At 36.2% G+C, this 16,561-nt stretch overlaps 1 protein-coding gene across 1 annotated transcript; it reads left to right on the top strand.

The window, feature by feature from the left end:
• The first annotated feature begins 604 nt into the window (after positions 1–604).
• Positions 605–8,849, top strand: LOC127088025 (uncharacterized). The gene is made up of 9 exons (XM_051028937.1): positions 605–1,089; positions 1,251–1,410; positions 1,494–1,555; positions 3,161–3,255; positions 4,169–4,282; positions 5,663–5,728; positions 6,100–6,197; positions 6,409–6,827; positions 7,082–8,849. Exons 1-9 carry the CDS (start codon positions 735–737, stop codon positions 8,266–8,268), a joined length of 2,556 nt encoding a protein of 851 aa, XP_050884894.1. The 5' UTR covers positions 605–734; the 3' UTR covers positions 8,269–8,849.
• The last annotated feature ends 7,712 nt before the right edge of the window (positions 8,850–16,561 follow it).

The raw sequence follows: 16,561 nt of genomic DNA, 5'->3' as shown, positions 1-16,561 counted from the left end.
TTCTATGAACATTTAACTCATAAATTTTTGTATTGTTTAAAAACATATAGATTACCAAATCGTTCGATGAGGTTGAAGTTGAGAACAATGTTGAGTAATTTGAATCGATTTGAGAGGTTATGCAATGATACAAAATTGTCAGTTATTAGACTAACTAATTAAAACTAAAATTGTTTCAGACAAAAGTATTGGAAATTTGACTTATATCTCAGGAATGTCTATATCTCATTCACAATCACCTTGACATTAAAGCTTGTAAGAAGATAATTTTCAATTATTGTATCTTTTGCTATTATCCAGAATGACAATCCCTAGACTATGTTAAATTATATTTGTCAAATGAGATTTTTAGTCGTGATCAGCTATATATATTCTAATTTCTAGAGCTAAAAATCAAATAGTTGAAAATCTCGAACAAACATAATTTTCAACCAATGTTGTTACATTTATAAAATCTTGATTGTGAATGAGACAAAATGTTGATCCATTATACATCTATAAAAATATATTTTCAACAACCTTATATTTAAACAAATAAATTGTGATTTTGATTTTACTAGTTATTATAATACAAAAAGATTTGATTTTTTACCTTGTGTCACCAAAATAAGATTAACTTTGATTGATTCTGGAAAACGGTAAAACCTTGCAGCATAACCTAGTCACTTTAGAACCAATGTCATAGTTCCTTCCCCTTCTTTTCTAACCTTTCATCAACGATTCTCATAACAAAAATGTCGAATCGTTACGGTCAGGGTAGGCAAGACCATTACAACAACAACAACAAGGGTTTCAACAAAACTCAGAAGAAATTTGTCCCTAAAAATTCCACTCCAACCCTGTCAACTTCCTTAAGAGAGAAACAACAATCTGGTTCCGGTAGTAGTGGCAATTCGTTGGGTAGGGTTCAAACAGGGGGTGTGAATGGCAATTTCGTGAACTATTTGCCACAAGATGAAGCTGTGGCTGCTGGTTTTGGGGCAGAGGATGGTGGATTGGATGCCGTTGAATCTCAGAGAGTTGTTGATCTTCTTAATTCACAGTTGTCTCGTTTGCTCAAGTTGAAGCCCAAGGAATTTTGGTCACAAGGTATAATTCATCCTATTCATGTTTATTGTAATGGGTGTAACTTTGGTATGCTTAAAGTTCACATTTTTAATTATATAATGATTCACATCAATTTTTGGTTTATCGATTTCTAACTGTGTTGTTGTTGTTGTTGCTGTTATCTGTTTGGATTGTGTTTGCAGTGGCTGGTGATACCTCCCTGCATGAGTTTCTCAACAGCTTTCTGCAGTTTAGGAGTAGATGGTATGATTTCCCTCACCGCGGGACTAGAGGGATTGTTGCTGGTGTTATTTTCGGAGAGCATGATTTGAGCCGTCGTGTTTTCATGGTATTATATCGCATGTAAGTTTCTAATAAGTTGGAGTATTGTGATTTTGACTCTTTTCCTTTAATATTGTATGATTTTTAAATGGCGTGTTTTGCAGGTCTTCCAATAGAGATCCTGGTGCTCGACCTGCTGATACGCTCAGTTTGAGAGATCATGAAGGTGGGATCTCCCTCACCCTTTTCTAGTTTGTTTGTGGAAAGTGAAATCATTATAGCCGAGGTTACTATACATGATTTTTACTCGATTCATTTACATGGTTTTGCTGTAATTTATTAATAATTGCTTGCAAATACAGCTCATACTATACGTTGCATGCACGCGTGGGTTTCGTATCAATGTCCTAGCACAGACAGATTGCATCTTCTTTAATTTTTCTTTTCTATTCCTGTTTTAAATATTTTTTGTTTTTATTTTGATTTTACCGGTATACCTGTCCTATTACTTACTTTCCTTATTTATGTTGTATCCTAATAGCAATGCTATAGATTTTATATATAATAGATAATTGACTGCATAGAAAATACCATAAACAATTCAATCAGTGTTATCAAATATCCGCATTTGCGGCGCTATGGCGGGTATACATGGCGGTGTTTGGGCTCGCCGCGATTGTACATATCGGTCGATAATGCGGGTTTTTCCGCCATAATCCGCTATAACGGCATGCGTAGTGTCCAGTATGGTGAGATTTTGACTCTCCGCCATAGACAACACTGAATTCAATAAACAATTTGTTTTCATCTTGAGTTGGTATCGGAGTGTCAACCTATCTGATTTGTCCTCTCTCTATTCCACTGCAAAATTTCCCATAATTTGGATCTCTATTATAACATTGTCATTATCTTGTTGGCCACGTACAAGTTAGGCGCCACTCTTACTCTCTCTGTGCAGTTTTTTGAAAAACTACGAGATAGACTTTATGGTATGGTGGATTTCGAATGGTGGATTAAAAATCAGGGTAAAGAAATGAAGCACTGTGACCTAACCCAAAACCCACTTGACCCATCAGCAGTGTCGTCAAATTTCCGCCATGTTTATATAGTGGATTTTTTGGCTGGCCGTCATAACCTGCCATCCGTCATTGATTATACTGCCCATTAGAGAAAACCCTAAAAGATTTATGCAATCGAGCAGCATCCTCAACGTCAATTCTCTGAACAACCTTTTTTTCTCTTCTTCCTTTTTTAGTTGTTCGTTCTCTTTTCTGGAAACCTCTTCTCTTTGTTATCTCTGATATCTACTTTCTGTTGTCTATGTTCTCTTTTTTGTTTGTGTAGCTATATTTCATTTGGTGTCATATCATAGCTCTAATTTTTCCAACTAATTCATTTATGCTACTATGCGACTTCTAATATTAAACTTTTCACCACCAGTCGGTTTACAGTACTATGAGATTTATGGTATTAATCGATTTCTATCAATTTAGTTATTGTATTTGTGTGTATTTCATTATGGCTTCCATACTTTTGCCTTTGGCCGCAATGCTATCAGCTGTACTCTTTATTGTGGATTTTTAGCCTGCGGCATGAATTGTCATCCGCCATCGTTAACATTGGTCATATGCAAAGGGGTAATTGATTCTTAAGAATGTGTTCGGGCATGTTGTATATTTGACTAACATTTCTGAGTTTGAATATATAATAACAAAACATCACATATTTACTAGTGTATTTTCTAGTAAAGTTATTTCTATTTACTATTGGGCAATTGCCACGTATTTTGTATTCTGTGTGTTGTGCTGTTGTTCACAAATATTGCATGTAGTTCTTTTGCAGGAGAAGAAGTTGCTTGATTTGCCAAAGTTGTTTGATATATGTGCCATATACAATCATGAAAATGAAGAATTGACAAAATTGCTGGTGAGCATTCTTTACTAGTGTGGAAAATTATTAAGTTAGCACCCCTTAAATGCAGCGTGCAACAAGAAACACCTTTATTTTTCTTTTGGCATCATTAGTTTCAATAAACATAGCTTGGAAGAAGAATTATATATATATATATATATATATATATATATATATATATATATATATATATATATAAAAGTAACAGAAAAGGGTATTTCCGTTACTCCATTGATAGGTGCACAATAGACTCAAAAACATTTCCTTTGGAAGAAGCCATTATAATGATGTTAATCAATCATTTGTCATGTGGGCATGCGTGGCTTTCAAATATATTTCTTATAATAGATTTTGTCACTCCCTTTTTATTAAAAAAATGGGCCAGAGATTTATAAGAGTAATAAAAATACATTTAATTGTTTGTTAAAATCACCTATTTCTCGGTACTTTTTTCTGACTTTTGTACTTGTTATTGTTATAGTGATATGTTTTCATTGTGAGTTTGTCTGTGATGTTTTTTTGGCTTTATATGCATACAAAAATTGGATGAGGTTCATTATGATCTTTTTACCCTAGCAAGCCTCCTCAGTCATTGTGAAATGGAATATATGATATTTGGTTTTCTCTCTTTTTCCCAAACTGCACCGCTTCTTTATTTTGTTGATATCTCTGTTTGATTTTAATTTTATTTTGGTTCACTTGAACAAAACATTCTTAAAAAGATCCCGTTACTATATTAATGAGAATATATGCAGACGATTTTTCCAATTTTCTGACACCACGTGTATTCTGTGCACATTTTATATTCATAGAGCTATCTCAATCCAAGTGATTTCTCTATGCACACTTTGTTGTGATAAAGGAAGAGCACCCTTCCTCTAATATAACCCGCCTTCCTTATTTTTCTTATTTACTTTCACTTTTTCAGGTCAGAAAAGCATTGCATGCTCAGCCTTGGATGCATGATAATTTGACTGCAGTAACATTTCATTTTATGAGCATTGCAAGCACAATGCAAGAACGGTGCAGTTCATCATTGGAGGTATTCCAATAATTGCCAAAGTGTAAATGTGATATATCCATAATTGTCTAATCATTTTCTTTTCAGAGTTTTTATACTGTCCTTTGGTAAATAAGCAATTTTATTTTGAAAATATTAGTTATGTTGATTCTTGTTATCACAAGTATTTATTGCCTTATGAATCATATTTTATGAAAAAAAATTATGTTCAATTTTGGTGTCCAACAAACGGTTTTGGTCCATAAGATTTATGTATAATTACTTGATGGACATCTCTCAGAATTTGGATTGGGCCTAACTCATCCCTACAAAATCGGCTTGTAAGGTGAGGATTGCCCCCACTTATAAACATAACACACACCATATCTTTAAGCAATGTGAGACTAAATCCACCCCTTCAAAGCTAACACAATGAAGGTGTTAGGGACTGCAATGAGGCAAGACAAAGTGCCGCAATTAAGGTGGCTAGGGGCGGACCGCAATTAAGGCGGAAAGTCCAACACACACCCTCACGCTTGGGCCTCAATATGCCCGAAGCGTGGACGATGCGGGAAGCCTAACAATGGATCTAGGATATACTCTGATGCCATCTCAGAATTTGGGTTGGGCCTAACTCATCCCTACAAAATCTTGTAAGGTGAGGATTTCCCCCACTTATAAACATAACACATACCATATCTGTAAGCAATGTGGGACTGAATCCACCCCTTCAAAGCTAACACAATGAAGGTGTTAGGGACTGCAATGAGGCAAGCCAAAGTGCCGCAATTAAGGCGGCTAGGGGCAGACCGCAATTAAGGCGGAAAGTCCAACGCATCTTAGGCAGTATTCCAATACTTTCATTTGTTGGGATTGTTCTAATATGCCAAGCAGAATAATGAAGTAGAAATGGCTTTTGCACATTTGTATGTTTGTGACTAGTATAACATAACGATATCAAAGTAGAAAGGCCAGCCACAATTGATATGTTTGCTTTTAGAGGAATTGCAAGTTCTTTATTTAATTATTTCTGCATTTCATTTGAACATCCTGATAATTTTCTTGTGTGCATTTTCTTTTTGATCCTGGTTTCTCTGTCACTCTATTGCTGGTTTCAAACCAAGTATTGAGAGGTGAGGTGCATGCATGCATCAGATCAAACCAACCAATCACTCAGAAAACAGGCCTAATGACATTTCATTTGAACATTCGGTTTACAAATGACCTGCCTGCTGACATTTTTTGTGCCATATCCAAACATTATTTGACATGTTAAAAATAAATTAACGCAGGAAGTATTTCAGAAAACTATTTATAATTGGCTGAATATTGTTAGAAAGTTTATGCACATAGTTATATTATAGTATAAAGGAAAAACTTATTTGGCAATTTGATAAATTTCTTTTTGGGGATTATGTACAGGTCTTATTTGCTTCTGGAAGTCTTGATGACCACAATGCTGCTTTTCTCCGAACTGATCTTCTGGAGGTGATTTGTTTTGTTTTTTTTCCTCTTTGAAAGCGAGTTGTTCAATCTTCTCTGGGTGATAAACCTGATATTAGAGGCTTCAAATTATAAGTTTGTGATTTTTTACCTCTAGAGGAAGTGATAAACCAGATATGAGAAGCTTCTAATTCTACCATGATTTTTTTCAAAGACAACAACTACTGCACATAACTTCAAAGCTATTTTAACTTTGAAGTAGAATTTTGCTACGGCAAAGGTTACATGTTTTGAATACCTCAAGGCTCTTTAAAAAACAGCATTTAGTTTATCCACATTGCAAATTGTTGTGCCTTAATTTATGCAGTTCTTTAAAACATGCAGTATAATGTTGATGTCATCTATTTTTATGATAGGTGATGGACTTTATAAATGATGCAATTGTATCAATGGATGCTTTTGTTAGTGCCTACGAACCAGCAGCTTTATTCTTCTCTTCCCCTGTTGAGATGAGGTATCTCTTACCATTGAAATTTGGTTTTTTATGATCAATAAAGGCAAAGGCAGTAAATCTCTATAAAAGTATGACTTACCCGACAAAATAATTGGCCTTTCACATGTTAACATATTTATGCTCTATTTATCAATGTAGAATGGATGATTAAGATTGACAAGTAAAATTTATCTAAAAGAATTTAATCTTTTTCTGATCTATATAACTGTAGTTATGGGAATGAGGATCTGCTGGGCTTCCTTGCCAGATTGCATGATTTGCTAATTCCATCCATGCAAAAGGGGTTCAACATCATTTTTGCGGACAAACAGGATGACGCAGTCTCTAATATTGTGGTTAGTTTGAAGATGTTAAGAATGAGGTTGGCGAAGTTTGGGTGGCAATTATTGCAACTTTGCTATTTAAGTGATGATGTGTTCCTAGATAGCATTCCTCTTCCAGCTGCCACAAAGATGTTTCCTGCCAATGTGGAAGACCCAGTCATCAGAGCGGATATTCTGGTTCAAACATTTAGAGACATCAATTCAGTAACATTAAGTTTCCAGGAAATCCATCTGAAGGAAACATTTCTTCAAGATGTCGAAAGGAATTTCAATGTATTAAGCAGGATTGAGGGATTAAAGCATAATGGTAACTATCTTATTTGTAAATTAGCACATATCACTTTTGCACATGATTGCAGGAATTGTACAAAAATTGCTATGCTTATTATGATTATTGGCAAAAAAAACTTGATCTAGTAAAGTTCCTTAGAGGGTTAAACTTATGTTCCTCGTTTAAATATAAGGTGGAATCAGGTCTCTCTGACCACTCGACTAATATTTTATTTGTTGCATATCTACAGTGTAGCATGTTAGTTTTCTAATCTGGTTGCTCTGATTCAGGATGGATAATTTTTGACGATGAACAACTAAAATATTTATCTGGGATATTGAGTTCTCCGAAGGAGATTAATAAGGAATCATATTCAACAAAGATTGCTGTGCCGGACCAAACAGTGCAGGCGGATGAAGATGCTGTGGTTCTAGAGTCAAAAATCAGTCAAATTAGGGACCTGTTCCCTGATTATGGTAAAGGGTTTTTATCTGCATGTCTCGAGGTCTATGACCAGAATCCAGAAGAGGTTATTCAAAGAATTTTAGAAGGAACCCTTCATAATGATCTGATGTGCTTAGATACTTCATTAGAGACGGTGCCACAGTCACAAGCCAAGTCAACCACTGTTAGCGGGAAAGATAAAGGAAAAGGTATACTAATTGATTCTACGCCGGTGTCCTCAAATACAAAAGTTTATAGTGGGAAGAACCAGACACAAGGGCCATTGATGCCATCATCTGCTCCACTTGGAAAATTTGTGAGGAAATCTAGAGCCGACATGCCTGATCCAAGTATTTTGGACAATAACAATGAGAAAGATGCATCGAGAATTTTACAATATGAATATGATGATGAGTATGACGACTCTTTTGATGACTTGGGTCTAAGCGTAGCGGACTCTGGAGTAGAAGAAAATGAAATACTTGGCGACGATGAAATGAACGAAAAATCGGGTAGATCGAGAGCAATAGGCTCCGGAAACTCTGCCCAAAATGCCTCTAATACAAAATGGGGCTCCAGGAAAACGCCACAGTACTATGTCAAGGATGGTAAGAATTACAGCTACAAAGTGGCAGGTTCAGTAGCAGTTGCAAATTCTGATGAAGCTTCATTAGTTAATGAAGCTCAAAAGGAAATGATACATGGTCTTGGACGTGGCGGCAACCTTCCTCATGGTGCGGTTCAGAAGTTGGCAGATTCCTACAAGGGAGGTGGTAACCAATTCCATGTTTCTGAAACAGAAGGGAGAGGGAATAGCAGTGGCAGAGGAAAGAGAGAAGGAGGAAAACAAATTGAACATAATCAACAGCAGGGAAAACAATCTGATGTTTCTGTCACTGAAGTAGAAGGTAGAGATCAGGGTCCAAATAACAGGGGGAGAGGCAGAGGGAGAGGGAGGGGAGGAGGTAGAAACAATCATTACAGGAAGGACCAAGCCATGAAGAAGCATTTCTCTGGATTGAGTGGTTTTTAATTATATGCCCATCAAATCAACATACATATCTTACTAGCTAAGATACCAACTCTGGCTAGTGTCAAAGTCTACATGTTATAACATTAAATGTTGTGTTAAAGATCAATCAGATGTATAGACACTGTGCATTGCTCCTCTTCTGCTGACAGTTTTCTCCTCCTTGGAAAGCATGGCTCATGCATTGACTGATTTTAGTCTATAATGGATGCAGCGAGCATTGTTGAATTCGCAATCAGCTATCGCGATACCAACTTTATCTTATACAAAATAGTTTAATGTCCTGTAAAGGTTACTTCATACCGGAATTCAGTTTTGGTTAAGAGATTTTGAATGTATTTTAGCCTACATTTCCTTTTAAACTATGAATAATTTAGTTATATAATAAGTAATTTTGTTATGGAGCAGCCTTAACTGATGGCAGTGTTAGCCAGAGTAGGCGAAAGGGTGCGGCACATTTCAGTCTTCTTCTGTGTCAACTGTGAAGAGAAGAGAGACATCGTCGTAGGGTTTATCCATGAACTTTGATGTTATTTGAACATTGAACGTATTCATAAAAATGAAAATTGGTTGGTTGGATTCAATTATGTGCCAACCTGGTGTGTTGAATTGGGCAGGGATGATTGAATTCATTTTGACTATTGAATGTTTGTTAGCAATTCAAGTTTCATTTTTTTTTGTATTCATTGGAGATCCTCATGCTGTTACACCTTTAGATTTTCTTTGATAAAATAAAACTAGAAATAAAAAATGGTTCAACAGTAGATTTTGCAAGCTGTTTGATGGACTACAGAAAAGTGATGGACAAGTAGTTCATTATTTTTTGAATATTTTCTTTGATGAAACAAAATCTAGTTCAAAATATATTGTTATGGAGTGTAGGATTGGGTTAGAGGCAAGTCTGACAACATTGGGAGTTATCACAATAAATGAAGAGAAATGCTTTTTCCCCTGTATGGGGTGCGCCTCACACCTTTGAAAATTCAAAAATATTTGGGCACATTTAGAATCGTACAAGTCTTTATAATTTAGCAACACCCCATTTTTGTTAAAATATGATCCGGAGATGCATTTTCGTAAATTTTCTAAGATGTATCCGAATATGCATCTCTGAAATATCTCCTGAAGTTGTTTCAAAGATATTGGAAGCGTGTTAATTGCATAAACTGGACATTTCAGAAATACATCTTCGAAAACCCTCCAAAATGGTTCAAGATAGCAACATTGTCCCAACATTGTAATCTTTTTAGGCCAAGTTATGTTAAAGCGAAATCAAAATAAAATCGAGTTATATTAAAGTAAAATGAAAGTAAAAGGTCACATACTAATTAAAGTAAAATCAAAATGTATAGATGATACATAACCTATTCCGAAAATACAAAAAATAATACAACAAAACATAACCTACTGAATATGTCTACCCCGACTTCTCTGTCTGTATTGTAAGACATTTCGTGCCTCGAAAATAATGCCTTATACGAGGGTCAACAACTAGATGATACTTCATCTGAAGATTTGAGTGATGTATAACTTCATAATGTAGAGGCTAAAGTTCATAATAAGAATGATAAAGATAAATAATATATTAATACTCTTGTTGTTGACTCATATCTGAATGATACCTTGAATGGAAGCCATGAGTCTAATGAAGAATTAAGGAATGAGGATCCTTATAATGAAGATTTTAAAGGTCAATGTGAAAGGAATGAAAAATATGGTGAGGATGATGATGTTCCCATTTCCAAGATCATGAAGAGGATTATTGATAGTGTTACCAAGCCTTCAAGAGAAAGCTGTAATGAAAGAAGTGGTGGATATGGATGAAGAAACTGAAACTGCTGAAGAACCTGTTATCATTATGATAAAGAGTATATATAGGTTTATGGCTTATAGGGTAAAAGAAAAGAAGAAAGATGTCCCTCCAAAAACCTCCTTAAAGAATAATGAAATTGTGAAGAGAACTCCTCAAATGACGCATGTGAGTAAGAAAATACAGGTTGAAGAGAAAACTGATGAGAAGAGGTCTCTAAAGAGAAATATTGTTCAATCAAATGACTCTGAGACAAATGTTGAAGAAGATGTCCAAGACACTATGTCCACCATAAGGAGAAAGGATGGTGGAAAAAGGATTCATATGAATGTTGTTGTTACTCCTCTAGATAATGTGTCATTCCATTCTGAAACAAGTGTTCGAAAATGGAAATATGTTTATCAAAGAAGGATTGCTTGTGAAAGAGAGCTAGGAATTGAAGCTCTTGATTGTAAAGAGATTATGGGCTTGATAAAAGTTGTTGGTTTGATGAAGATTGTAATTGATATTGGTCATTACTATAAAAATCAGGTCAAGAAGTTTTTTGTGAATATGTCACCTGATTGCAATGATGAAGGAAATCAGGAGTATATGAAGGTTTATATTAGAGGTAAGTCTGTGAAGTTTTAACCCTCCATTATTAATGAGTATCTGGATAGAAGAAAATCAACAGGGTCTGAAAAATTCCCTCAATTGACAAGATTGCCAATGAAATAACTGCTGGACAAGTGAAGAAATAGCCCAACAAAGGGTTACTCTCTTTGGAAAATTGAGTGTGAAATTTTCTATTATGAATAAGATTGGTGCATCTAATTGGGCACCTACAAATCACAACTCTAGTATAACCACAACTTTGGCTAAGCTAATCTTCCTAATAGGAACCAAAGCCAAGCTGAGCTTTTGAGAGTATGTATTTAAGCAAACTATGAAGCATACTAACTCCTTTGTTGTGAAGCTACCTATAACATTTCCTTGCTTAATCACTAGAATCATATTGAATTAACACCCTAAAGTTTTGCATCCTCAAGAAACTCCAAACAAAAAGGCTAGACCTTTGACTCCCGATAATAAGTTGTTTATGGGGACACATGTCCCATACTTTATGGTGACAAAGCACCAAGGTCAAACTTCTTGTGAGAATTCTTCTCCTGTATCCAAAGCAACCATAATAAATTTGTTGCTTGAGCTAATGGAAGTTTCAAAGGCTCTGCAAGAGACAATTACTGTAAGTACCATAAGGAAAAGGAATGTGGATGAATTGATCAAATGCTGACCAAGGAGAAGGAAGTTAAGGATGAAGAAAAGGTTAATAGTGAAGAGGAAAAGGAAGAATAATCTGCTAGTGATGAAGAAGAATCAAGCTCTCTGAAGTCATCATGTTGGTGTTGTTTTGAAGTTTTTTCCCTTTGTTTTTAGGCATATTTTATGGTTATGTAATAACGATGACTTCTGCACTTTAACCATGGTTCTTGCTACTCAAATTTTGATATTCATTTGTGTTAATGGTTCTAATTTATGGCCCTCCAACTTTGTTTTCATGTCTTTTGGTGTGTTATTTGGTTTCTTTGGTTTTCATTTTTTCACATCTTTACCAAATTGTGGCAAAATGGGAGAGTAACGATGTGTATGTGTTGGAATGAACATTATGATGTGTTTGTGGAGTTGTGTGCTCACATGCTAGAGCATATGGCCTTCAAGTATATGAGCATGTATGTTTATGAACATGTGTGAGTTGATCTCTCTATGTGTGCGAACTCTAATGTTTGTGAGATGATCTCTTTACGTGTGTGAACTATGATGTTTGTTGAGTAGTGGTAGTTCTACGTGACTTGACTAACCTGACTCACTACTGACTTTTGAATGTATGCATGCATGATTGGTATTGTGCTTAACTATGGGAGAATTTTGATTCTATATGTAGCAATCACTTTCCTTATGTTCTACTTCTGTTGTTGATGTTTTCTCTGTTTGTTATGTTTGTGGTATGCTTATGTTGCTCAGTTTGTAAAATTTACTCATGCACATCTTGTAAGTTTTAAAAGACTTGTTTTGCCAAAATTTTCTAAAGAGGGAGATTGTTGTTCCTTTTGATTGGATGCATTATGCAAAACAACATGGAGTATACAAGATGTTTTGGTGAAGAAAGGACACATGTACGACATGATATTCCAGCATGTGTGCAACATTTGACCTTTGTCAGCAAGCTATTATTATTGTTATTCTGAGCAAATTTTCTGGTTGTGTTTGAATCATATTTGTTGCAATCTTTTAGCAATGTGTTAATTAGATTTATTGGCAAATTAAATAAGATCAAATCTAATTAATTGGATATTTAACTTTAAATCAAAACAAATTGAATCTTTTTGTTAGAGGTTTTTGAAAAAAAACCAAAACATAATCCCCTGCAAATCTGGACGTGATCTCAAATCAAATGCCCACTGGAGAAAAGCCCATAAGTTGAATTGCTATTTAAAGAGACTCAAACCTAATGTTTGAAGTGTGTGAAACTATTGAAGATATTTGTGTTAGTGTTTCTATTTTGAGTCTTTTGTTTATGTTGTTATTTGTGCACCCCTCTAGCATATGCATTCTTATCCAAAGTCATGGAGTTTGGTTTGATAGTTGAGTTGTAATTCAAACAATCAATATTTTGTTTATTGTATTGATCACTAGGGTTAGTGATTGAGAGAAAGTGAAAGTGGACTCATATTTAGGGGGAATCCTAACTAGAAATACATATGTAGAATAAGCAAAAGGGTCATTGGGCAATGATTGTTCATCTAAAACACTTTGTACTAATTCTATTGAGAGTGGATTTACTTTCTTGGGTTGGAAGCCCCATAGACGGAGGTGATGTTGCACCAAACCGAGTTACCAATTCTTTTGTGTTCTTTATTTGTTTTACGATTTACTATATGTTTTCTATTATATATCAATTATGGTTTAAGATGTTGAAACATTGACTTAGACATATGGTCCAACATGTTTCCCCCCTAAGAACATAATTTCATAAATAATAATAGAGAAATTAAATATTGACATTATGTTTTGTATGATTTGGAATATTCAATATTGATTATGCTTCAGAATCTGACTTTCGTATGGTGAGGCAACAATACAATGATCATCCATAATTGATACAAATACGCTTGATCAATTTATATAAGATATAAATTATTTTGGTGTGATGGCGGTGTATTTGATATATTGTTTTGTTTCTTCCATTCAATTAGTATAATAATTATTATTCATTTATATGATTAATGTTCATTCTGCTTTGGAATCCGACATTTATATGGTGAAGCTATTGCATTTTGATCAATCATATTTAGTAATTGATCATTATGTTTTTTATGGTATGAACATGTTGCATTAGGGGCACTGGCCGGGAAGCAGAAGATTTGAGTAGGAAATCTTCAGATGAAGTAGGAAATGTTCTTTCAATTTTAATCCATGGAATTGGTAGTGCAAAACTATCAATTTTTGTTTATTGTCAGGCACTTTGAATTTAACAGGGATCTTCACGTTGGACACTAGGCACAACTCAATAACACTTTTCCCAAAGAGGTCCTTACCCCTCAAAGTCTTCAGTTCCTTGCGCAACTCAAGGAATTGATCTTTCATCTCATCCATCTTCTCATATACGTCTGGGCCCTCAAACGGCTCAAAATGATAGATGGTGTCTTCAACACGGGGAAGGGTGTGCACAACGGGAGGTGGCACAGACAAGACCGGGCTAGATGCCGGCATGGAAGCGAGAGTAGGAGCGAAGCCTTCTGGCACAAAATTAGATGGAATTCCCCAAGGGAACCCAGCTGGCATAGTCAGAGCAAAGTGGGTTGTTGCAGCAGGCACAACCAACGTAGCTACCTTAGATATGACTGTCCTCGCGGGAGGAGTTGCAGGAGTTGGTAAAGCTTGGCTTTGGGCAGCCAGAACTGACTCCATCATGGCAGTCAGCCTAGCAATCTCTTCCTTCAAGTCCCTGTTCTCTTTCTCTAAATGCTCCATTATCTTCGGATGATTGGCTCTAGTATTATACCGGTGCGTCAACTTGTCTTCAAAATAAATGAAGAGCAAAGAGTTAGACCACTGATCAAGAGCTTGAAACAAAACCTGCTTATGCACATGATGCATGCAATGTTTGTGCATATGATTTGTTTTTTATTAGAGGAACTTTATAGAGATCCATTTGCAAATATTTGAAAATATTCAACTTTTAAGACATATATGGAATACTCATAGCAATAATATTTGGAAATTTTTTACACCAGAGAAGTAATACAGTTTTGGTAACCAAATTCAACATAAGAGAAAAGGAGAATGAATATCCTATGGAGCCCTAGAAACAATCGTCCAAAGCCCTCGAGATCGGAAGATAAGTTGCACGAAGCCTCTTCACCTCTCTCTCATAAGCTGCTTCCATATCGACCTTCTCCTTGGCGAGCTAATCATACTTCCTCTTCCAAAACCTAGGTGAGTGAGGAAGAAGAGAAGTAACTACATCATCAGGCTCATCAATGACCTGATGCTCTAGAAACTCTATCACTGCATCCTTATCTTTGAGCTGTTGAAGAAGTTCCTCACGCTCACGAACCCATGCACGCGAACGCTCTTCATCTCTCAACTCCTCTACTCCTTGGTTAGGGAGGGTTGAAGGCCCAACCATAACCATAGGGACAGGTCTCGGATAATCGTATGGCATACCGTACTCAAAAGCTCTCTTCCTCACCCAAGCGGTGTAGGGTTCCAAAGCAATGCAATTCTTCAGACCAAGCTCATTCCTCCCTTTCCTATGAACTTTGCGCCAGGCGTGGACCATCCTATCCTTCAAGTTTTGGGGATCTTTACCCTCTTGAAAGAACACACCTTCCAACAAAATGTTATTAGGTTTATCCTTTAAGGGGATCCCAAGCTGACGGCGAGCCAGAGCAGGGTTGTAGTTAACTCCACCACATGTACCAAGAAGAGGTACATTGGAGAACTCACCACAAGAATCAATAATCTGAACGCCATCATAAACACGGTTATACCAAGATATGTCATCATTAGTGAGAGACATGAGTCTCGCAGACCACCGTAGACATCCCTTGTTCTCCTTGAAGGCGAGCGTTTGAGGCAAGTGCAAAATAAACCACTTGTACAACAGAGGCAGACAACACACAATGGATCCACCACCTTTCGCATTCTTCATATGCAAAGAGAAATAAGTGTCACCCAACAGAGTCAGAACGGGATTAAGAGAAGAGAAAATCCTAATAGCGTTCACATCCATAAAATTGTCGATGCTGGGGAATAACACTAGCCCATAGATGAGTAGTACAAATATGGCTTCAAAAGTGTCCTCACTCATGGACTTCCCAAGCAAAGTAGCTTTGGCAATGAGAAAATCAGATGGGAGACCTTGAATTCCACCTTTGGTAGTCACATTAGCAACAATGGCAGATACATCTATATGAAGCATGTCAGCAATCTCTTGAGTGGCAACTTCTCCAAGCCACTGAACGACAACTGATCAAGAATAGGTATACCCACATGATAAGCATACTCCTCAAGTGTAGGCAAAAGCTGGAAATCCGGAAAAGTGAAGCATCGATACAAAGGATCGTAGAACTGCACCAACACACTCATCAGACCTTCATCCACCTTGGTAGAAAGAATAGACAGAAGCTTCCCATGGCAAGCTTTGAACTCCAAGGGCTCTAATACATAAGATGCCAAACTCCTTAACTCTTTCAAGTCGGGTTGTCTGAAACTGTACTTCTTCGTATTCCTTCTTTGCTTATCCATGTCTGAAAATTTGCAAATAGACCTCTTAAGTTCCTTGAAAATTTTATTGTTGATGATATGGATGCGAATGAATGCATGAATGCATGGATTCAATAATCACACTCAAGGATCAAGCAAGTCACACCATACAAAGGTCACGGGATGGCTCAAGTCATCATCAATATCAATCATCCATTTTGGTGGATTATGGTTTACACCTTATCAACACCCAAGTTCCATTGATATTGAGGATATACGAGAACAGATCAACCATGAATCAAGGGTTTGTTGTAAGTTACGAGCATGGAGTCTCGGTTAAGAACCACCCAATGGGAGTGTACTATGGTTAATACCTGACGATCATGTTCTAAAAAAGCTCCACATAGTCATCATCTCATCTTTCGGATATTATCGGATGAAACGACTGCTCGTATTCCGAAAATATTCTCAAGAGAGACTCTTATGGGTGTAATATCGCGTAACAATCTTATCAAATCTTTCACTTGAACGAACTTCGCACAATGTCCTAAAATAGGCCAAGATGGGCTAGGTATCTAAGGTCCTTGGCTTCTAAGGTTTATATTGGAAGGAGTAATGCCTAACCACGACTACTCGTGTGACATTATTGATCCCAATAAGACCTACACCAAGTGAATGAACTTGCAAGTCAACTTGTTAAGGAATAACTCCACACAAGTCAACAAGACTATGCCATTC

This window comes from Lathyrus oleraceus, chromosome 5 (genome assembly GCF_024323335.1).
Source record: "Lathyrus oleraceus cultivar Zhongwan6 chromosome 5, CAAS_Psat_ZW6_1.0, whole genome shotgun sequence".
NCBI lineage: Eukaryota > Viridiplantae > Streptophyta > Magnoliopsida > Fabales > Fabaceae > Lathyrus > Lathyrus oleraceus.
This window is presented reverse-complemented; position numbering and strand designations above follow the sequence as displayed.

What these genes read in the sequence shown, in the direction of transcription:
- LOC127088025 (XM_051028937.1), top strand. Translation starts at nt 735, where the DNA reads ATGTCGAATCGTTACGGTCAGGGTAGGCAAGACCATTACAACAACAAC. An exon ending in CAAGGAATTTTGGTCACAAG is followed by an intron (nt 1,090 to 1,250) that starts GTATAATTCATC and finishes TTGTGTTTGCAG; the next exon opens with TGGCTGGTGATACCTCCCTG. An exon ending in TCCGAACTGATCTTCTGGAG is followed by an intron (nt 5,729 to 6,099) that starts GTGATTTGTTTT and finishes TTTTTATGATAG; the next exon opens with GTGATGGACTTTATAAATGA.